The 24,652-nt window shown below is 37.2% G+C and overlaps 2 protein-coding genes and 1 pseudogene across 2 annotated transcripts; all 3 read left to right on the top strand.

The window, feature by feature from the left end:
* Positions 1 to 889: 889 nt before the first annotated feature.
* LOC138438288 (olfactory receptor 6C1-like) lies at positions 890 to 1,828 on the top strand. The gene has a single exon (XM_069586461.1). The coding sequence runs from the start codon at positions 890 to 892 to the stop codon at positions 1,826 to 1,828; it is 939 nt and encodes a 312-aa protein (XP_069442562.1).
* An 8,151-nt stretch (positions 1,829 to 9,979) lies between these two features.
* LOC138438287 (olfactory receptor 6C3) lies at positions 9,980 to 10,915 on the top strand. Its single transcript, XM_069586460.1, has one exon. It carries the CDS (start codon positions 9,980 to 9,982, stop codon positions 10,913 to 10,915), a length of 936 nt encoding a protein of 311 aa, XP_069442561.1.
* A 5,515-nt stretch (positions 10,916 to 16,430) lies between these two features.
* Positions 16,431 to 16,539, top strand: LOC138438526 (U2 spliceosomal RNA; annotated as a pseudogene).
* The last annotated feature ends 8,113 nt before the right edge of the window (positions 16,540 to 24,652 follow it).

Raw genomic sequence — 24,652 nt, 5'->3', positions numbered from 1 at the left:
TAGATAGAGAGAGAATGCTAATATTTAGATAGAGAGATTTGGAAGAAAATAAGTGTTATCCTGAAGGTAATGTTTTATTTTAGATATTGACACACTTTGGTTTCCTTAGCTCGTGACACAGATCCAATATACTTAATACCCACTCTGCCTCCTTTCTACTGTTGACTAATATCTGAGAAGACCATCAAAACAGGTACATGACCTGGATTCCTTTATTCCATTATCTGGGGCTTCAGAGGAGTCGGAGGTTGAGAAGTTGAGTGTGAGTCTGACTCAAAACTTAGAAATCTGTCTTGTAGCTAAAGATTTATCTTCCATGATTTTCCTTTTGGAAACATATGCACTGAGTGGCCTTTTTCCTGACACATTTGGTTTTTCTATATTACGCTAGGAAACAATCATTATATGAGAAACTAGGTGACAGACATTAGGATAGGATGATTTTACTGAGGTTGAAGAAAAGACAAAGAGTATCCCAATAGGAGGGGGTCCTGTGGAGACTCTTTTTAAGACTCAACAGGTAGCTTTTCTCTTCCTGTATTTCCTAGATTTAAGAAAAACATAGATTATAATCCTTGCTTTTCATGTGAAGGATATATTGTTTGTATAAGATTTTTAAAAATATTTTTAGCCTGATACCAATTTGTAAACTAGGGATTTTATAAAGTAGCATTCTTTGTGAATCACAAATCTGACATGTAGTAAAAACTTACTTCAAAACAAGTTATCTATTTCAATAACTTTTAAACAACCTCCTGAATTATGTTAGCAGGGCACAGTAGGTTTACTTTCAGAGACCAATCCCAGTGCTAAACATAGATAATCCCCTTTTCTGTGTCTTCTGTTTATGTTTTCTCCTGAAGGTTACTCTAAAGAAGAAGAATAAAAAATGAGAAACTACACAGAAATAACAGAGTTTATCCTCCTGGGACTGTCAGATGACCCACAACTTCAGGTTGTGAGCTTTATCTTTCTGCTCATCACCTACATGCTCAGCATCACTGGGAACTTGACAATTATCACCCTGACCCTGCTCGATGCCCACCTCCAAACCCCCATGTATTTCTTCCTCAGGAATTTCTCCTTTTTAGAAATTTCATTCACAACTGTCAGTATACCCAAGTTCCTGGCCACTATTATTACAGGAGATAAAACCATCCCTTTTAATGATTGTATGGCTCAGTTATTTTTTTTCATTTTCTTGGGAGTCACTGAGTTTTATCTTCTGGCTGCCATGTCCTATGACCGCTACATTGCCATCTGCAAACCACTGCATTACATGACCATCATGAATCATAGAGTCTGCACACTGCTTGTCGTGGCCTCTTGGCTGTCTTCATTCTTAATCATATTCCCATTAGTAATGCTCTTCCTACAGCTTGATTACTGTAAGTCCAATGTTATTGACCATTTTAGTTGTGATTATTTCCCCTTATTATACCTTTCTTGTTCAGACACCGAATTTCTAGAGATAGTAGGGTTTTCCTGTGCTGTGTTTATTCTCTTGTTCACTTTAGCATTAATAATTCTGTCCTATACATATATCATCAGAACAATTTTGAGGATCCCTTCTACCACTCAGAGGACAAAAGCCTTTTCCACGTGTTCTTCCCACATGATTGTCATCTCCATCTCTTATGGCAGCTGCATTTTCATGTATATGAATCCATCAGCAAAGGACAGGGTGTCTTTGAGCAAGGGGGTGGCTGTGCTAAACACCTCCATAGCTCCTATGCTGAACCCCTTTATCTATACCCTAAGAAATCAGCAAGTCAAGCGAGCCTTCATGGACACGGGAAAGAGGACTGTATTTTTCTCAAGCAAATGAAAAATAAAAGTCCTGTTTTATGAATTAGACACAAATGAATGAAAAGCAATTAAATGAAAATCCAGGAATTTCAAAATCGATTAATATCCACACAGCCTCCCTAGATTCATTTTTCATCATTCATGTTATTATTGCCAGCAGTTTATCAAGGATATTTGTATATGTATATTTTCTCTTTGCCATTCAAATTTGAATTCTTCATATATGTATATACACATATAGACCAATATATGCTTATACAGTATACAGTTTTTTTTCCATTCAAATCGCAACCCTTCTCTCATGTACTTTTCTTCCTTTAGGGCTGGTTTTTCTAGTCTGTAACTATGGGAGTGATTTTATTTCCTACTTTGAAACATTTTTAATTTCATTATTTAACACTAACTTTTAGAAAATTAAAGTAAGAAAGAGGCAGAGCAGGTGCACACAAGAGAGAATAGTGTTTTACAATCTCACTAGAAATCAGGTTTTCTAGAGATTAAGTGAGTATTAAATCATATTTAATCTTATTTTAATTTGCTACACAAAGACTATAAACATAATCTGACAGTCTAATTAGAATTTTGCATGCACTCATCTTTTCATACTGTGGCCTACTTTGTTAACTATGTGAAAAACAGTACAACTAAAAGAAAAACGTAAGTACATTTTCTTGAGAAGTCAAAAAACTTTTCCCTTTATCGAGTTTAACATTTTCTGTGCTGTTGTTCAGTCGCTCAGTCATGTCCAACTCTTTGCGACCCCATGGACTTCAGACTCCTGGCTGCAGAATACCAGGCTTCCCTGTTCCTTACTATCTCCTGGAATTTGTTCAAAATCATGTCCATTGAGTCTATGATGCCATTCAAACATCACTATATTATTCTTCAATTCAAAAAACTATTCATCGCAGCACTGTTTATAATAGCCAGGACATGGAAACAACCTAGATGTCCATCAGCAGATGAATGGATAAGAAAGCTGTGGTACATATACACAATGGAGTATTACTCAGCCGTTAAAAAGAATTCATTTGAATCAGTTCTGATGAGATGGATGAAACTGGAGCCGATTATACAGAGTGAAGTAAGCCAGAAAGAAAAACACCAATACAGTATACTAACACATATATATGGAATTTAGGAAGATGGCAATGACGACCCTGTATGCAAGACAGGGAAAGAGACACAGATGTGTATAACGGACTTTTGGACTCAGAGGGAGAGGGAGAGGGTGGGATGATTTGGGAGAATGCCATTCTAACATGTATACTATCATGTGAATTGAATCGCCAGTCTTATGTCTGACGCAGGATGCAGCATGCTTGGGGCTGGTGCATGGGGATGACCCAGAAAGATGTTATGGGGAGGGAGGTGGGAGGGGGGTTCATGTTTGGGAATGCATGTAAGAATTAAAGATTTTAAAATTTAAAAAAAAAAAACTAAAAAAAAAAAAAATTCAGCATTCAAAAACTAAAAAAAAAAAAAAAAAACTATTATAATGAATAGTTGCTTAGGGAAAATTATCATACAGACCCTGCTTTGGGGGAATGCCAATATTAACATATATACAATAGCAATTCTTTTAAACAGCCTGAAGAAACTGACAACTTAAAAAACTTGAGAGCTGTGTGTTAAGTTTTTAGGCGGGCAATATGACCAACACAGGAGACAGTGCCTCAAATAACTCTTGAGAAACCTGAGAAACTGTTCCAAAGAGGTACGGGGGAAGGATAGTATATATTATTTTAGAATTTCTGCTGGTCTTATGAAGCTTCTGCCAGTTATGAGAAACAATTTGCACCATGAAGAATTTTAGTACTTTTCTGGATACGAGGAGATACAAGAATTGGGCTCATAAAATCAGCTCCTGGGTGTATCCAACTATCTGAAGACCTGTCCTGGCAGTTTTCCTGGAGCAGAGAGTGCCTCATTTCTTCTCTCTACCCTCACTCCTTCAGGGAGGGTGAAGGTCAGTAGTTGCAGCAGCACATGATTTATCCTTGTAGAGGTTATATGGCAGGTACCCATGCCAATTGCCAATTTGTAGTTGCTGGATACCAACTATGACTACATTTGCTATGGTCAGTTGTATATTTAAATAAATGCTTGATGTTAAGCTGGTCTTTTGATAATCAATAACTAAGGTTTTTTTTTTTAATAACTTTCTCATATCTGTGGATATTTTGAGATAATAGCTTATGCATACAATTCTTTTAATTGCCTGTTTAAGTGATATGCCTAATCAGTAGTAGAGAAACTAACAGTAGCAAAGTTTTACTATACACAAAATTGAGATTTTCTTGTTAAAAATGCTTTTATTAAGCATTAGAGTATGATATCATATGGAAAAGTGTACTGATTAGAATTTATATGAACAACTCTACAAGATCATACAATTCTGGCTCTGAACATTTTTTTTTCTGTTTTCCATGAAGTCAAAAACTGAAATAATAATGAAGAGTGCTCAAACTCATCCTACACTTTTAAACCATTATTATAGAAAGAATGTAATCATAATTCATTGAACTAAGTTCTGATATTCATGTACTATACTCAGCTGAGAACCTTAGATACACCATTTGCTGAAACACAAAGAAAATAACTTATAAACCATACTGAGGAGATTTCCACACTGTAGGGAAGTAATGCAGTTACTTTTTCCTTCCATCATGCTGGACATCTATAATTTCTAAGCTTAATTAGAAACATGTGAAAATACTGAAGTTAGACCTGATTGGTAACTGTGACATCTTAATGACTCAAAAAAATATACCATAGACTGTTGCTGCTGCTGCTAAGTCACTTCAGTCGTGTCTGACTCTGTGTGACCCCATAGATGGCAGCCCACCAGGCTTCCCCATCCCTGGGATTCTCCAGGCAAGAACACTGGAGTGGGTTGCCATTTCCTTCTCCAGTGCAGGAAAGTGAAAAGTGAAAGTGGATTCGCTCAGTCGTGTCCGACTCTTAACGACCCCATGGACTGCAGCCTACCAGGCTCCTCCATCTATGGGATTCTCCAGGCAAGAGTACTGGAGTCGGGTGCCATTGCCTTCTTCCACCATAGACTGTAGATAGGTGTAGTTCTGGTAATTGAAGGCACTGTAAAATTATTGCAAAAGATATGAGAGAGTTTATGTTGATATTGTCAGATAATGCAGCTCCCTACATAACACTATGCAAATTCCTTGGTGGTTATTATAATTGTTTGCAGTCTGTATGAGCATTTTGATTATCAACATCACCAGTCAAGACATACTTTTTCTATAAAAGGGTCATATATTAATAATTTAGAATTTGTAGACCATAAGTCCTTGAGGTAACTAACTCTCCCCCTCTGTAGTGTGGATGCAGCTATGAACAACATGTAAATGAAAAGGCTAAGGCATGTTTAATAAAGCTTTTAATAAAAATAGTTAATGAGCCTTATTTGCCCAGTAGGCTATAGATAGTCTATCCACTTGCTGTCTTAAAATTTCCCATAAACTTTGACCAATTGGGCAATAATCTTGTAAAATATTTCCAGAGAAAAAGATAAGTTAAATATTTCTGCAAGAGAATAACAATTACAGGTACCTCATAAAGTTGTTGGTAGGATTCAAAGAGGCAATATGAAGAAAACATTTAAAATAGGTCTGCTGCTTCTGCGGCTCATGCTAAGTCACTTCATTCGTGTCCGACTCTGCGACTCCACAGACAGCAGCCCACCAGGCTCCCCCATCCCTGGGATTTAGGTCTGGACTATAGTAATTGCTGAAAAAGAAATGATCTCTAGCCTCCTCTTTCTTTTCCTGCTCCTCATTATTATCAGAAGTACTATTAATAATATAAAGAATTTATATATATATATACATATATATATGAGTTTCTAATCTTTTTTTAAGCTCAGTAACATTGTAATGGTCTGTGACTTTTTATTGATGACTTCCTTGGTGGCTCAGATGGTAAAGCATCTGTCTACAATGCGGGAGACCTGGGTTTGATCCCTGGGTTGGGAAGATCCCCTGGAGAAGGAAATGGCACTCCACTCCAGTACTATTGCCTGGAAAATTCCATGGACAGAGGAGCCTGGTAGGCTACAGTCCATGGGGTCGCAGAGTCGGACACGACTGAGCGACTTCACTTTCACTTTCTTTCACTTTACATGCTTAAAAGACTTTATAGCGTAAAATAATTTTCCTTTTTTTTCTTTTTAAAATTTTATTTATTATTATTATTATTTATTATTATTACTTTACAATATTGTATTGGTTCTGCCACACATCAACATGAATTCACCCTGGGTGTACATGTGTTCCCAATCCCGAACCCCGCTTCCACCTCCTCCCTGCCCTCCCCCCCCACCTCCCCCCCCACCTCCCCCCCCACCTCCCCCCCCACCTCCCCCCCACCTCCACCCACCACCTCCCTCCACCCACCACCTCACCGCCCCACCCCACCCCCAGCCCACACACACACCATCCCTCTGGGTCATTCCAGTACACCAGCCCCAATCATTCTACACCCTACATCGACCCTAGATTCGCGATTCGTTTCTTATATGATATTGTACATGTTTGGAGAGGGAGAGGGTGGGATGATTTAGAATAATTTTCTATAGTGATCTTAAAATACATTGCAGAATCTCATCCTTGAGTACCATAAAGCTACATTTCTTTTTAAAAATTTCATAGCATATATACTTTATTGAAGTATAGTTGACTTACAATGTTTCAGGTACATAGCCAGGTAATTCAGTTACACATATACACATATATTATTTTTCAAATTATTTTCCATTATAGGTATTACATGACATTGTTTATAGATCCCTGTGTGATACAATAAAACTTTGTTGCTTGTTGTATATCTATTTTTATAATTAGAAATATAACATTTTATCAATACTAAGTCAAGTCAAAATGTCAAATTTTTTTATTTAGAAAAAAATCATAAATTTTCTAAGATTATATATATATATACTACAAATGCTATTTATATATATGTATATGAAAACTGTTGTACTCTGCTATAAAGGCTTGAGAAAGGACATAAAAAAAAGTAGAAGAGATGGAGAAATCTGAAAACAAAAGCTAAATGAGATGGGAGTACTGAATATGAGGGAGAGGGAGAGGGTGGGATGATTTGGGAGAATGGCATTGAAACATGTATACTATCATGTAAGAAACGAAGTGCCAGTCTATGTTTGGTACAAGATACAGGATGCTTGGGGCTGGTGCATGGGGATGATCCAGAGAGATGATATGGGGTGGGAGGTGGGAGGGGGATTCAGGATTGGGAGCTTGTATACACCCGTGGTGGATTCATGTCAATGTATGGCAAAACCAATACAGTATTGTAAAGTAAAATAAAGTAAAAATAAAATTAAAAAATAAAAAAAAGAAAAAGTGAAACCAACTAGATAAAAGTAAATATCATCCTATGGCCCAGTTCTTCTTAAACATGGCTGCTCCTTAGAAACATATCTGGAGATTTGGAGGAAAAAAGCAATACCCGGGCATTTGTATTTTTTAAAAAATTCCAAGATATTTCAGATATGCATCTTTATTCTAAAATGTGATTATAGGTTTTCCTATTAAATGTTAGTGTTGATGATATAGAATTCTATTGTTGACCAATCATGATACAATGACATTAAGGAGTAATAGTTACAATAGTAATAATTACAATAGTAAAAGATGTTATCAGTTTTCACAATCATTAGCCAGAGAAAATTTAAAGATCCCTGCAATTGCAAGCTATAATGGGAACATGATTCACCTAATAATATAAAATAATTCCATACAGTTTGGGAGGTTAAACAGAGTGATACAGTAATTGGAAGTACATACATGCATATGTTTTCATTCACCCAGTCAGTCTATGTCTTTTGGTTGGTGCATCTGGCTCATTTACATTTAAGGTAATTATCAATATGTATCATCCTATTATCATTTCTTAATTTTTGGGGGTTTATTTTTTGTCGGTCTTTTCCTTGTCTTGTTTCTGCCTAGAGAAGTTCTTTTAGCCTTTGTTGTAAAACTGGTTTGGTGGTGCTGAATTCTCTCAATTTTTGCTTATCTGGAAAGCTTTTGATTTCTCCATCAAATCTGAATGAGAGGCTTGCTGGGTAGAGTATTCTTGGTTGTAGGTTCTTCTGTTTTCATCTTTCTCTTTAAATATATCGTGCCATTCCCTTCTGGCTTGTAGAGTTTCTGTTAAAAAGTCAGCAGATAACCTGATGGAAGTTCCCTTGTGTTATTTTTCCCTTGTTACTTTTAATATTTAATAATGTTCTTATATAACTTAGAATTATGAAAGAACCTTGAAGCTGCAACAATAAGGAAGTCTAAGGATAAGTAATGAAGTGTATATGTAGGAAACTTTTATATGTCAAGAATATGACTATAACTAAAGTAGAATAAGTGCTATTTTTTGTAAGATTTCACATCTATTTTATTACTCAAAAATATTAAATAATTGTGATTAATGAAAAGGATTATTTTGTAGAAGTACTCATTGAACTCTTCTGTGGGATGAACATAAACATTCCCAAGAGAGATTCACTATAGAAGAGAATCAGGAGGCTCTGAGAACACCAATGGTAGCTTCCAGAAATCCCTGATGTTCCACTTCATAGCACAGCTGTCACCTGGACTTTGTTCCCAGGAGATCAACACATGTCTCTCTTCATAGGTCACAACAGCTAAACTTGAATATTTGAGCATTTAGTGCAACTAAATGCCAGATCCTAGTTTAAAAATCTACACTCGTAATACCCCACTTTGCCATTTCACTTGCAGTTCTCGCTTTGAATATTGCTCCCTTAAACTTCTAGACCAACGTTATTGAAGAGGATGATAGAAGTTCCACATCTTCTTAAGGTTTCTGAGATTCGTTTTTATTTTCCATGAATCATCATAAAATAGAGAAAAAATAATCAAATTTGATTCATGTGATGTTTACTAATGTCTGGCAGAGTAGCAATGACTTATCTTCTATTATTCACAGCAGAAATGTGAATATCTAAAATAAGATAAGGGAGCTATCATGATTTTAGCAAACCAGATACGCAGAATGATAGATACATCCAGTGGAGCTGGGAATCAGCTGAATGGCTTGGGATTAATAGGAGAGGTTTTCCTCTACATTTCTGGAATATCCTTTTGGATTAGTCACCTCATGCAAAAGATAAATGTGGGGTAGAACTCCAAGGGAATAAAACAGTTTTTCATAAAGTTCAGTAGCTGAGAAGCAAGGATGTTCAAATGGAAAATGTACTGAGCTAAAGTCCTGGTAACAGAGCTGCTACTATCTGAGGCAAGTAGTTACTTTTCAGTTTGTGCTTCAATGCAAAATTAAAAATTGATAAATACTGCATATCCTTTTAAGCTCAAAAATATACACAGTTTTCTATACATATAAAGTTTCTATACCTATATTCATAGAAAATCTTAAAGAATGTCAAACATTAATGATTTCAAAGGAATTATCAGACAAACCATTAAGTGGATGTTATTTAATATATAAAATAATTAGGCTATTTATTCTAGTTTCTTGTAAATAATATCTAATACCTATAGTATATTTTCATTTTGATAATTATATTCATAAATACTAATATAAAAACAAAGCTGGTAATTAAATTATCTAATCATTAAACATTTTAAAGTTTATTTTTTTTTGTTAAGGAAATCATGAATTGATTTCTTGTTTCATAAAAAGTGTTGTTACTTTATTCTTCTAAGTTTCATTTATATCTTATGATGGAAGTAAGTTCACCCACTTCTCTTTCAGATGGCAGTGTCTTCTGATACCTACATGACAAAAAATGATGTATGTTTTATAGGATTATCCCAACGAAACTGCAATGACTTGCATAAATTAGACAAAGCAAAAAGTATCAAATTCATTTATCATCTCTGAATAATATGACTCATATAAAGATTTCTGACTTCTCCTGTTAGATTTAGAATAAGAAAACTATTATATAAAACATGACCCACAAATACTTTTTAAGAAAAATTGTAAATAAGGTATTAAAAGAAAACAATATGGACATGAATTAGGGAGCATGCTTTAGAATTGATGATGATATTGATCATATGAATTATATTTTTCATCTCTTCCTTTTAATACACTTTCTATCTAAATATATTTAAAAGAAGAAGAAAGGAGGAAAAAAGAGAAAGAAATGAACCACACAGTGATCACAGAGTTTGTCCTTCTAGGCCTTTCTGATGATCCTGACCTTCAGATTGTGATTTTCCTCTTTTTATTTATCACATATGTATTAAGTGTCACTGGAAACCTGACTATCATCACCCTAACCTGGGTGGACTCCCATCTCCAGACACCAATGTATTTCTTCCTCCGAAACTTCTCCTTCTTAGAAATCTCCTTTACTACTGTGTGTATCCCTAGATTTCTGGGGGCAATTATTACCAAAGACAAGACTATTTCTTACAACAATTGTGCAGCCCAACTATTTTTCTTTATTTTCATGGGGGTGACTGAATTTTACATTCTAACCGCCATGTCCTATGACCGCTATGTTGCCATCTGCAAGCCCCTGCATTACACAACCATCATGAGCAGGAAACTCTGCAGCCTGCTTGTGCTCTGTGCATGGCTGGGTGGGTTTCTGACCATTTTCCCGCCCCTGATGCTTCTCCTCCAGCTGGATTACTGTGCTTCCAATGTCATTGATCACTTTGCATGTGACTATTTCCCCCTTTTACAATTGTCTTGTTCAGATACATGGTTCCTAGAAATAATTGGTTTTTACTTTGCTTTGGTTACCTTGCTATTCACTTTGGCCTTAGTGATTTTGTCATATATGTACATTGTCAGGACTATTCTGAGAATCCCATCTGCCAGTCAGAGAAAAAAGGCCTTCTCCACTTGTTCCTCTCACATGATTGTCATCTCCATCTCCTATGGAAGCTGTATATTCATGTATGCTAATCCCTCAGCCAAAGAAAAGGCATCAATGACAAAAGGAGTGGCTATTCTCAATACCTCTGTGGCCCCCATGCTGAACCCCTTCATCTACACTCTGAGAAACCAGCAAGTGAAACAAGCCTTCAAAGACATGGTCTATAAAGCAGTCTTTTCTGCCAACAAATGATTTTTTTGTCAACTTTAAAGGGCAGTTTGGTTAATTCCTGAAGTTCTTTAAAGTCTGTATAATATGGTTGGTCTTTATAGTCTCTAAACATGCCACCTGACAGTTAATATATTATTTTCCCAGTCTGCTGCTTCTACTTCTATTCCTGTTTCTCCAGAGTATTGTTTTTTGACATGTAAAATAATAGTAAAGGTTATTTCTTATGCAGAACTTTTGTAAAAATGAAATGTATTTCTTTAAGACATAGCACAATGTGAAAGATAGTTTTAATTCTCTTAATCAGTCCCTGAAAAGATCCTATGATACCACCTTGTACTTCAAATATAGAGTTTCAAAATGAGTGTGTAGTTTCCTGTGTATTTTCAAGATGAACATTTATATTTCCTGTGGTTTAAAAAAATCTATATATTCTGTGTGATTTTACATGTGAAGTGAAAATATCTCCTGCCATATCAACAAACAAGAAACGTCACAGCCATCAGCAATTTCTGGTCTCCAAATGTGAATGAGAGCTCCCAAAACTGAGATCCAGCAGAGTCTCATTCCCTCATGGTGACTGCTGAGTACCTGGGGGTGATGCAAGAAGAAGCCACTTGCAACTCTAAGGTGAACAAGGGAACCGGATTTGGCCCCAGAGTGCTGAGGTGTTTATGAAAGGAATTAATTCAGTGAACCTAGAGGCTTGCATCTTCCCATGCCTAGAATGTTAAAGTCCTTAATTTGATACCTGATCTTTGGTGTTCAGACTGGCTGCTCTCTTTGTTGCACACTTGTATATAGTCTGACTCCCTCTCCTGTCTTCTTGACGCAATTTTCTCAGAGCTACTGAGATGCTGTTTCTTGGGCTCAGAGTCCTAAATATTCCCATCAAATAAAATAGCTATCTTTCAGATTGTGACTATATTTTTTTAGTCGACATACACTAAGTTCAGTCCAAAGAGATATGTACTCTTGCATCGGACTTTTTGATGTCAAGATTTTGTGAAATTCAGTGCATATTTAGAAGGTAAATATTGATCATTATATCATGTATTTGGTATATAATTTACATGTTATCTATTATTTTGGAAAAAAGTTTATTCAAATAATTCAGAATAAATTCAATAAAACTAAAGCAGTGCCACTTTCCTGAATTTAGTGATCATATTTATGACAGTTATTTTGATGTTTTTGTCAAGTATTCGAAAACCTCCATTTGTTTAGGGTAAAATTTTTGAGGTTTATTTTATTTGATTGGGTTATTTTCTGTTTCTTCTTTTCACTTGTAACTTGGTGTTTTTACCTACACCAAGTAACAGTTCAACTGCCACTCCAGGATTTAGGAGCTGGATTTGTTCAGGACTTCATCATCATCAAGTCCACCAGGGTTTGGGGGTATCTCACATATTTTATGAGGATGACTTTGGGATGCTTCAGAGGGTCCCTGAGACATCCCAAAGAGCTATTAAACTACCTGGGTTCCTTAGACATGTTAAGTTACATGAGAAGTATTGTTGAAGGGATGATAAATTTTCTCAGGTCATACTATATGGTTGATTTCAGTTCAGTCGCTCAGTCGTGTCTGATTCTTTTCGACCCCATGAATCACAGCACACTAGGCCTCTGTCCATCACCAACTCCCGGAGTTCACTCAGACTCACGACCATCGAGTCAGTGATGCCATCCAGCCATCTCATCCTCGGTTGTCCCCTTCTCCTCCTGCCCCCAATCCCTCCCAGTATCAGAGTCTGTTCCAATGAGTCAACTCTTCGCATGAGGTGGCCAAAGTACTGGAGTTTCAGCTTTAGCATCATTCCTTCCAAAGAAATCCCAGGGCTGATCTCCTTCAGAATGGAGTGGTTGGATCTCCTTGCAGTCCAAGGGACTCTCAAGAGTCCTCTCCAACACCACAGTTCAAACGCATCAATTATTTGGTGCTCAGCCTTCTTCACAGTCCAACTCTCACATCCATACACGACCACAGGAAAAACCATAGCCTTGGCTGTACGGACTTTAGTCGGCAAAGTAATGTCTCTGGTTTTGATTATACTGTCTAGGTTGGTCATAACTTTTCTTCCAAGGAGTAAGTCACTGCAGTCACCATCTGCAGTGATTTTGGAGCCCCCAAAATAAAATCTGACACTGTTTCCACTGTTTCGCCATCTATTTCCCATGAAGTGATGGGACCAGATGCCATGATCTTCGTTTTCTGAATGTTGAGCTTTCAGCCAACTTTTTCACTCTCCTCTTTCACTTTCATCAAGAAGCTTTTTAGTTCCTCTTCACTTTCTGCCATAAGGGTGGTGTCATCTGCATATCTGAGGTGATTGATATTTCTCCCAGCAATCTTGATCCCAGCTTGTGCTTCTTCCAGTCCAGCGTTTCTCATGATATACTCTGCATATAAGTTAAATAAGCAGCCTTGACATACTCCTTTTCCTATTTGGAACCAGTCTGTTGTTCCATGTCCAGTTCTAACTTTTGCTTCCTGACCTGCATACAGCTTTCTCAAGAGGCTGGTCAGGTGGTCTAGTATTCCCATCTCTCTCAGAATTTTCCACAGTTTCTTGTCGTCCATAGAGTCAAAGGCTTTGGCATAGTCAATAAAGCAGAAATAGATGTTTTTCTGGAACTCTCTTGCTTTTTCCATGATCCAGTGGATGTTGGCAATATATATATATATATATGTATCCTAAAATTATGTGGAATTCATATAGATCTAATATGCCCTGATAAAAATGTGGTCAATTATAATTCTAGTTATCATATTAGTGTTGCATATCACAGCAGTGGCCAGGCTACTTTGTCAATTGCAATTTAATCAGATTTTTAACATGCCTTCTATGATTTCACTGTGATGCCTTTGCAAGAATACTGCTATTTCAAGATTTATTGAAAAGACTTTTCTAAGATTAACCAATAAAAACTTTTGTTTGTTTTGTTATCTAATAAACTGGTAACAGGCTGGAATTTAGCTTATTCTCTATGCTAAGAGAACAAAGTTTTCTTAGAATGAAGCTTTCAATAACTTTCAATAATTCAATAATTATGAATTTCTTTACCTTTAAGTATTTTCTTTGTTTTTAAAATCTTTTGTTACTTTGGTAAAGTAAATAAGAATTATTAAAGATTATGGTACCTGTAAAAGCTCATTCTGCTTCTACAAAAAATAACCCTTCATTGTTAGACTTTTGCTATTCTGATATCCTCAAAACATGGCAATATTCTACTCCTAAATCAGAGAATTAAAAATGGGTTGATGATAGCTGTATATCAAAGAGTCATGGCTATGGGAAATCCAAGACGGCCGCTTGGATTTTTCAGACTCCCTGACAAACCTCATTTTTATTTGATAGGTTAAAGCCTTCCCTGGCTACAGGTTTAATGCCCTCACAATGACAAAAACATTATATTTCACTTAATATTAAGTTCTAGTTTTGTTGATTAAGGTCTGTGTTTACTATGACTCACTTCTGAGATAGTTCCTTGCTGTTATGTTATCATGCTAAAAGGTTTAATTAAGTTATTTAAAAGGACACTCTAAGTTTGTTTCTAAAACTTATCTCAATAACCAACCTTTCGAAGTACAACCAGGAGAGTCACACCTGTCTATAGTCATTTAACCAAGTCAGATGACGTGGGGTATGCTGGGCTATACCTAATGAAAGTTCTTGACTTAAATTCTTGCTGGTGACCTTATTAACATCTGCTAGCTGTACTATTTTCTATGCCTCTTGTTTCAGAATATTGCTTCTTATGTTAATAAATGTGTGACTGAGCCTGTGATAAAATGCTGAAAAAAAGTTCCATGATATCAATGATTGTAATAATGTAACTCTAGATATGAGAAGAAGCAACAAGAGGGAATATTTTCCTGGACCAAGAGGCTAGTAAGACAGGTATGGTCCAGAGACTTTTGCTGCTCACAAGGCCTGGTCCAATAACAGCACACTGAGTGGCCTATCAATAGAATCTTCTCTGGAACTGGAATGAGCCTTCCCGGCACTGCAGAGCACAATGGGCATGAAACATACCCAAAGCATGGTCAAATATGTGGACCCTGCTGACTGGGAGTTGGCACTTGCCAGCTGCCTCTACAAAGATTACATCATGACCACTGCAAGCTGCTCACCTTCAACATCCCTGAAAGGAGCTCAGGATGGAGATCAGAAACAAGGCACTCTGTGCTCTGGGAAAAGCCCAGAAGAACTGGCCTTCAGATAGTCAGAGGCTTTCAGGTAAAGATTTTATGAGCCCAAATTCTTGCATCTTCTTGTACCTAGAGAAACACTAATGTCATGAACCAATGTCTGGCCCTGGCTCTCCTGGCTAGCCCCTGAGCAGCTTTTCTACTTCTTTTAATCTTTGGGCCATGTACCTTTAACTTTTTGTTAAGTTTGTTTCTTCTAGAATACAACAAATCTCCAAGTGGTAGTACAACAAGAATACCTTCTGACCAAGCCAAAGACAATGCTGAAAGAAATCACCTTATCATTCCATGGACTCTCATCTCCCTCCATAAATGCACTCTGACAAAGAAGCAGGCAAAGGGAACCCAGGGCCCCATGACACCCCTGTACAGCCTGAAGAAGCCAGAATGGACATCGCTCCTCTTGTCCTGAGACTGGGTTCCCAAATGCCTAAGAAGGGAAATAGGTAGATAGTTAGACATGAACAGGGTATCAACAGGGGCCAAAGAATTGGCCCTAAAAATAAAGGAAGGGAGGAATGTGGTGACCCAAGGACTAAAAAGCAGGTAAAACCAAGGAGGGTCTTGTGATGCAGGAATGGAAAAACCAGACACATATGGTCCTTCCCTCCCCAATGTTGTAACTTTTAATGGATTTCAGGTCCTCCTGAGCAATATAACCTGTCTCCCCTCCTACCCCACACAGGGAAGGTATTTGCCTTACTGTTCCCCACCCAGTATACGTGCCTCATCCAATCAGCAAATGACCTGCAATACACCTATCCCATTCCTTGTACTCGTACCCTGGGTATAAAACTGGACTAAAGACTGTTTAATGTCACTCCCTTGAGCTGGCCCACTGTTCTAACAGCGTCTTCCATTCTTTTTTTTTTTTTTTTTTAATCTTTCATTGAAGAGTAATCGCTTTATAGAATTTTGCTGTTTCTGTCAAAGCTCAGCATGAATCAGCCATGCTGCTGCTGCTAAGTCGCTTCAGTCATGTCCGACTCTGTGCTACCCCACAGACAGCAGCCCACCAGGCTCCACCATCCTTGACATTCTCCAGGCAAGAACACTGGAGTGGGTTGCCATTTCCTTCTCCAATGCATGAAAGTGAAAAGTCAAAGTGAATCAGCCATAGGTATACATATATCCTCTCCCTTTTGAACCTCCCTCCCATCTCCTTTCCAATCCCACCCCTGTTGATGCAGAGCCCCTGTTTGAGTTTCCTAAGCCATTCAGCAAATTCCCATTGACTATCTATTTTACATATGGTAATGTAAGTTTCCATGTTACTCTTTCCATACATCTCACCCTCTCCTCCCCTCTCCCCATGTGACTAAGTCTGTTGCTTCTCAGCCTTTTGGCTAAGATCAAGTGTAGTATCTCTTATTATCAGCATCTCCCACTCTAATAAACTTTATTTCCCTCTCATTCTATATGTCTGGAAATTCTTTTCCAACATGTGCATGGACCACGACAGTATCTTCTATATTTGTGTTTGGAAATTCCTTGGTAGGCTGTTTAAAGTTTGGGTCATACCTATTTTGATCCTGTAGTGTCCCTAGTGCTCCTATAGTATCTAAAGATAGAAGAATCTCAATAAATATTTGTTGAATGAATAACAGTGATTGAGTCAGTAGATGAAATTTATTTAATTTTCTGTCCTTTCTAAAATTAAATTAAAAGGAATTTGAGTTGTAAATTCTTGTAAAATTCCTAGATTTTACACTTTCAGTAATTCCTGAAACACAGACCATCAATCAGATGAAAACAGGACCTCTGGTAGATCTTTCTCAACAATTAGTACAATTATTATAGGAAAATAACCTGAAAAGCTTTTTTTGGATGAGTTTGAACAGGGACTTCCCTGGTTGCTCAGAGGTTAAAGCGTCTGCCTGCAATGCGGGAGACCTGGGTTTGATCCCTGGGTCGGGAAGACCCCTTGGAGAAGGAAATGGCAACCCATTCCAGTATTCTTGCCTGGAGAATCCCATGGATGGAGGAGCCTGGTGGGCTACAGTCCACAGGGTTGCAAAGAGTCAGACACAACTGAGCAACTTAACTAACTAACTAATCTTAAATATCTCATAACTTTCATGGGAATTCACTGAGTATGATATTTTGTCTCATTCTTCTTTTTATTGTGCTCTGTTTTATTTTTTAATTTTTTGTATATTTAATAGCACAGAGAGCAACTTTAGAGAGACATTTTATCACATGAGAAAGGAAAATGTAATGTGTACACATAAGATTCATTCATCACAGTATTTTAGTCAGCAAGGGGGAAAAGGTCTATTCTTCAGAGAAATGATGATTCAGGATATTCAGGAGATCTCTTCCAAAATCCTGTACATTTAGATATCTTCACATAGATAGTAAGCAAAATAATCCATATGCTTCTGCCCTAGTTCTCATGCTTTTCTATCTGTTTGGATGTTATCTGCCAAGTTTTCTGTTTCAGTAGTAGTATAAATGTTGATAACATGTTTATAATCCTTAGTGTATTTTCCTCTTGGCCCTGTTGTCACATTTGATTCACTGGAGTATTCCTCATGAGTCTTGGCCATATGGTGGATAAAGCAACATTTGCCTCATGCAGGTTAAAATTCATATAGAAATCACATCCAGAAAGGACCACAGTAACTCCGTATCTTGCTTCCCTTCATTCACTGTGTTTGCTCCCATGGCTTCCATGTAAAATGTATCAAGGAAATTTATCTATATAAATAAGGTAATTCCAAATGTGTTGAGATAGAGTATTCTTAGAAATGCTCGATATCTTATCCTAAAATTGAAACAGTTACCAAGTTTTTAAAGTAGCTTCAGTCACTTGAAGTGATGCTTTTGTACAAAAAGAGGTAAGACTGTAAAGTAAAAGCCAATGACAACTTTTTCTTAGCATTGATTTATACATTCTTAGCTTAACTTTTCATTACATTGAGATGAATAACTTGGAGTTGCCTTTCCTTTCTGTAAATATCAAGGGTTATGAAGAATGAGCACATTAACACTTTCTGTTTGTCTTACTAATTATTTATTCATTGTTAGAAAATTACTCTTTGAGTTTGGTCCTCCTCATTGAATATACGTTTGATAAATAACACATGCTTCAGTTCAAGCAGAAAGAATTTAGAATACCAATTTGACCATTTACCAGCTATATGATTTTGTTTAATATTTAGCCTCTCATTGTTAGCTTATTCAAACATTACACAACACTATTGTAATGAGTCTGTTAGATAACTACATAAATCTTAGCATTGTCTCTCAAATGAGTTTCCTCAAAAATGGTTATTGTTTTCTATATTGAGATCATCTTCCTCAAAGGTAATAATTGATTTTATTTTTAGGAATAATGATAAAAATAGTATTTACTCTGGGAATACATGCTTTAAAGTTTTTATATAATTTCACTCTTCTTTTAATTAAATTAGCCTTCATAATAATTCCATGAAATATTATAGTCATGTTCATAGTGGAAAAGAAACCTATAACTCAGAGAGTTAAGTTTTAATAATTTCCCTTGGAATGCAAATCTCTAATAGTCTCACATATTTTTAACTAAAATTAAGTCTTGATGCCATATTTTTATAAGAATTTATTTCATCTTTAAGTTAAAAATTATCTTCAGACATAGATAATAGTTAAAGCTGAGACAATTAGGAGAGAAGCAACATTTCTAGGAAAATATACAGATTTTGAGAGTGAGTTAGGTCTTTACAGTTTTTCCTTCATTATTCCTATTCATACTTATTGATGCTTTGATTTGATTTCCTTTTCCATTAAGAAAGAAACAAGGACTTTTTTTTAATTAGAAAACTGAGAGAAACGGGATTCTGAATTAATTGTAGGACTAGTCAAAGGCAGTCATAAAGTAATAATCTGAAAATAATCTAAATCGACTCATAAGTTTTGTTTTGTTTTTCCATACAGTCATGATGATGTTCTTCTATGGTATTAGATGTCAGCAAACACAATCAGGAGTGGAACAAATCATTCTAAAAAAGATTAAGGTTGTTATGCTGTTGCTGCTGCTGCTAAGTCGCTTCAGTCTGTGCGACCCCATAGACGGCAGGCTTCCCCATCCCTGGGGTTCTCCAGGCAAGAACATTGGAGTGGGTTGCCATTTCCTTCTCCCATGCAGGAAAGTGAAAGTGAAAGTGAAGTCGCTCAGTCGTGTCCGACTTGTAGCGACCCCATAGACAGCAGCCCACTAGGCTCCTCCTCTGTCCATGGGGTTTTCCAGGCAAGAGTACTGGAGTGGGGTGCCATTACCTTTTCCAAGGGTTGTTATAAAACACAGTATTACCCAAGATATCAAATTTAATAAATATTCTGTTCTCTTCTGTGACAAATTATTCTAGCTTATAAACCTAACCCCAAGATAAAGATCCTCAAGTGAAAGGAAAAGATAAGGAAGTGGAATACTGTGTAGTATGCAAAGGGTGCCTACTGCCTTGAGAATATATGTATTCATAGAATTACTTATGATTTCCTTAGGAGTCTTAAAGTTATGAAAAGAAAATTTAGTACACATAGAGAGTGTCAGAAGCTAATTTGTTTCCAATTATATTGTGGAATTTAGAGAGCTTCCCACTCGTGTCTCACAATTTACATAAAATAAGGGATGCAATTTTTAATAGATATTTAAATATTGTCACTTTTTTAAATTGGTGAATTTGGGGAATGCTAGTGATCTTTTCTCAAAGAAGCCATGCTTACAATTTACAATGGAATAGCATACATATGTGTCCTGAAAATCACTTCCAGTTATCTTATTTAACACAATGGCCAGCATTTGTTCATCATATAGGTTAATTTTCACTTTCAATGAGCCACATGCCCGTTTCGACAATGAGATCCAAGACACCGCTGCTAAGTCACTTGTCGTGTATTGACTCTTTGAGACCCCTATGGACTGTAGCCTGCCAGACTCCTTTGTACATGGGAATTCTCCAGGCAGGAATACTGGAGTGGATTGCCATGCCCTCCTCCAGGGGATCTTCCCAACCTAGAGATGGACCCCATATCTCTTATGTCTCCTGAACTGGCAGGCATGTAGTTTACCACGAATGCCACCTGGGAAGCCCTTATCCAAGACACTGCTGCTGCTGCTGCTGCTAAGTGGCTGCAGTCGTGTCCGACTCTTCGGGACCCCATAGATGGCAGCCCACTAGGCTCCCCCGTCCCTGGGATTCTCTAGGCAAGAACACTCGAGTGGGTTGCTATTTCCTTCTCCAATCCAAGACACTATAATTAATTAAGAAGAAAGGGACAGAAAGGAATATGTAAGTTGTTATCCTAAGATCCATGGGACTAAGGGAAAAAAGTATGAATGAGTTGTAAGGAAAAAGAAGTCTGAAATGATGTTTTAGAAATTTGGGTATATTCTTCACTACTTTACCAAAAACATCCCAGGAATGGTTAACACCTCACGTTCCAGAAGTGGTTTACAGATCAGAGTCATACACAGTTGTTAATTACAGACGATTGTTGTTAACTGAGAACAATGACTTTTATATTTGTGAATATGTATCGAATTCTGGGTTGCCTGAATTTATTGAGGGAACTCAGCTTCTTTTTAACATAAATACATTATTATTACTGTTAATCGGAATGACAAAATAAAGGTTTTCATTGCTATTTCATGTTTATACTAATACTCCGACAAAATAGAGATTCTATTAAGGGAATATTAATGTAGATTCTTCTCAGGTGGCATAGTTGGGAAATAATCTGTTTGCCAATGCAAGATTTGCAAGCGACTTGGGTTCAATACTTGGATGGGGAAGATCCCCTGAAGTAGAAAATGGTACCCCTACTTCAGTATTCTTGCCTGGAAAATTCTATGGGCAGAGGAGCCTGGTGGGCTACAGTCAATGGGGCTGCAAAGTGTTGGACAAGGCTGAGAAACAGAAATGGAGGGAGAATACTAATAGCATTTAGATGGCAGAAATTTTGAAGAAAAAATATTCTCTGGAAAGTAATATTTGTTTTCAGATATTTATACACTTTGGTTGAGAGCTTAGCTGAGGAGCCAATGGATCAAAGCTACCATCTGTGGGATTATGACTGAACACCTCTAAGTCAGAATCCTGCCCATGCAGAATGACACAGCAGCATCACAGGAGCCTTGATTGGCCTTGGATAGCTGGTCCACCAACATCCTTGCTGGCAGGCCTCCACTGGGGTCCCTAAGGGAGCACCTCCCTGTGCTTTGGGACCAGGGTTAGGTGCAGAGAGCCCTTCTTCCTGGGACACTGGGTACAGCCAGAAAGGTAGTCACCCCTTCAACCATCATGGCACCCCAATGTGTAGGGAACCTGGTGCTAAACCATTCATAGATGACCTAATTCTGGTTTGGGATTTCCTATGTAGCAGAGCAGCTCCGTTGCTGTTATCTACTGAAAGCTTCAATAATTTGCCGGTTGATGCCAATAGCTGACTCATTGGGAAAGACTATGATGCTGGGAAAGATTGAGGGCAGAAGGAGAAGAGGATGTCAGAGGCATGGCATCACCATGGCATCGCCATGGCATGATGACATGGATGGCATGGGTGGCACCACCAATGCAATATACATGAACTTGAGCAAACTCTGGGAGATGGTCAGGGTCAGGGAAGCTTGGTGTGCTGCAGTCCACGGGGTCACAATGAGTCAGACACGACTTGGTGACTGAACAACAGCACATTTTGGTTTCCTCAACTCAATACAGATCCAATCTACTAAACGTCCACTCTGCCTACTCTCTTGACTGTCTAATATATGAGAAGACTGCTAAAGCAAACCCATTGTCTGGATTCCTTTATTCCATTATCTGGGGCTTAAGAAGAGGAGTATGAGGTTGGGAGGTTAATATGAGTCTGAGTGGAAACTTAGAAATCTGTCACTTTGTTAAAGATTTCATTCCAATGACTTTTATTTTGGAGACATATCCACTGGGTGACTTTTTCCTGACACATTTAGGTTTTCTATATTACAGTAGAGAATAGCAATTCAAGGAACCAGCTGACACAAACTAGGATAGGATGATTTTATGGGGCTTGAAAAAAGACAAAGTCTTTCCCAACAGGAGGAAATTCTCTAAGAGTGGGGGACTGGGGCATTTTACAAGTCAACAGGTAGAAGTTGTTTTACTGTATTTCCTAGGTTTTAGAAAGATCTTGGTTATAATCCCCGCTTTTTCAATTCAGGTATGTTATTTGGATAAGATTTTTAAAAATTATTTCTACTCTGATTCCAACCTGTAAATTAGGGATTTTATAAAGATATATTCTATGTGAAACACACATGCTGGCATATGGTAAAACTTCCTTTAAAGTAAGTTGCCAGTGTTTTATAGTTTTCTACATATAGGTCTTTAGTTTCTTTGAAAGTGAAAGTGAAGTTGCTCTGTCACTCAGTCGTGCCCGACTCTTTGCGACCCCGTGGACTGTAGCCTACCAGGCTCCTCCGTCTGTGGGATTCTCCAGGCAAGTGTACTGGAGTGGGTTGCCATTTTCTTCTCCAGGAGATCTTCCCAACCCAGGGATCGAACCCGGGTCTCCCGCATTGCAGGCAGATGCTTTACCATTTGAGCCACCAGGAAAGCCTCTTAGTTTCTTTAGGTAGATATATTCCTAAGTATTTTATCCTTTTCGTTGCAGTGGTGAATGGAATTCTTTCCTTAATTTCTTTTTCTATTTTCTCATTATTACTGTATAGGAATGCAAGGGATTTCTGTGTGTTGATTTTATATCCTGCAACTTTACTATATTCATTGATTAGCTCTAGTAATTTTCTGGTGGAGTCTTTAGGGTTTTCTATGTAGAGGATCATGTCATCTGCAAACAGTGAGAGTTTTACTTCTTCTTTTCCAATTTGGATTCCTTTTATGTCTTTGTCTGCTCTGATTGCTGTGGGCAAAAGTTCCAGAACTATGTTGAATAGTAGTGGTGAAAGCGGGCACAATTGTTTTGTTCCTGACTTTAGGGGAAATGCTTTCAATTTTTCACCATTGAGGATAATGTTTGCTGTGGGTTTGTCATATATAGCTTTTTATTATGTTGAGGTATGTTCCTTCTATTCCTGCTTTCTGGAGAGTTTTTATCATAAATGGATGTTGAATTTTATCAATGGCTTTCTCTGAATCTGTTGAGATAATCATATGGCTTTTATTTTTCAATTTGTTAATGTGGTGAATTACATTGATTGATTTGTGGATATTGAAAAATCCTTGCATCCCCTGGATAAAGCCCACATGGTCATGATGTATGATCTTTTTAAGATGTTTTTGAATTCTGATTGCTGGAATTTTCTTAAAGATTTTTGCATCCATGTTCATCAGTGATATTGGCCTGGAGTTTTCTTTTTTGTGGCATCTTTTTCAGGTTTTAGTATTAGGGTGATGGTGGCCTCATAGAATGAGTTTGGAAGTTTCCCTTCCTCTGCAATTTTCTGGAAGAGTTTGAGTAGGATAGGTGTTAGCTCTTCTCCAAACTTTTGGTAGAATTAAGCTGTGAAGCCATCTGGACCTGGGCTTTTTTTTTTTTTTTTAATTATTGTCTTTTGTCTTTTTTTTCTTTTAATTTTACTTTACAATACTGTATTGGTTTTGCCATACATAAGCATGAATCCACCATTGCCGGAGAGGGTGTGGAGAAAAGGGAATGCTCTTACAATGTTGGACCTAGGCTTTTGTTTGCTGGAAGATTTCTGGTTACATTTCAATTTCTGTGCTTGTGATGGGTCTGTTAAGATTTTCTATTTCTTGGTTCAGTTTTGGAAAGTTGTACTTTTCTAAGAATTTGTTCATTTCGTCCACGTTGTCCATTTTATTGGCATATAATTGCTGATAGTAGTGTCTTATGATCCTTTGTATTTCTGTGTTGTCTGTTGTGATATCTCCATTTTAATTTCTAATTTTATTGATTTGATTTTTCTCCCTTTGTTTCTTGATGAGTCTGGTGAATGGTTTGTCAATTTTATTTATTCTTTCAAAGAACCAGCTTTTGGCTTTGTTGATTTTTGCTATGGTCTCGTTTGTTTCTTTTGCATTTATTTCTGCCCTAATGTTTAAGATTTCTTTCCTTCTACTAACCCTGGGGTTCTCCATTTCTTCCTTTTCTAGTTGCTTTAGGTGTAGAGTTAGGTTTTTGATTTGACCTTTTTCTTGTTTCTTGAGGTATGCCTGTATTGCTGTGAACTTTCCCCTTAGCACTGTTTTTACAGTGTCCCACAGGTTTTGGGTTGTTGTGTTTTCATTTTCAATCGTTTCTAAGCATATTTTGACGTCTTTTTTTATTTCTTCTGAGATTTGTTGGTTATTCACTGGTGAAAGAAATCAAAGAGGACACTAATAGATGGAGAAATATACCATGATCATGGATCAGAAGAATCAATATAGTGAAAATGAGTATACTACCAAAAGCAATCTACAAATTCAATGCAATCCCTATCAAGCTACCAGCGATATTTTTCACAGAGCTAGAACAAATAACTTCACAATTTGTATGGAAATACAAAACACCTCGAATAGCCAAAGCAATCTTGAGAAAGAAGAATGGAACTGGAGGACTCACCCTGC

The sequence above is a fragment of the Ovis canadensis genome, chromosome 3, assembly GCF_042477335.2.
Source record: "Ovis canadensis isolate MfBH-ARS-UI-01 breed Bighorn chromosome 3, ARS-UI_OviCan_v2, whole genome shotgun sequence".
NCBI classification, from domain to species: domain Eukaryota; kingdom Metazoa; phylum Chordata; class Mammalia; order Artiodactyla; family Bovidae; genus Ovis; species Ovis canadensis.
Note: the sequence above shows the minus strand (reverse complement) of the source record. Positions and strands in the feature narration are given on the sequence as shown.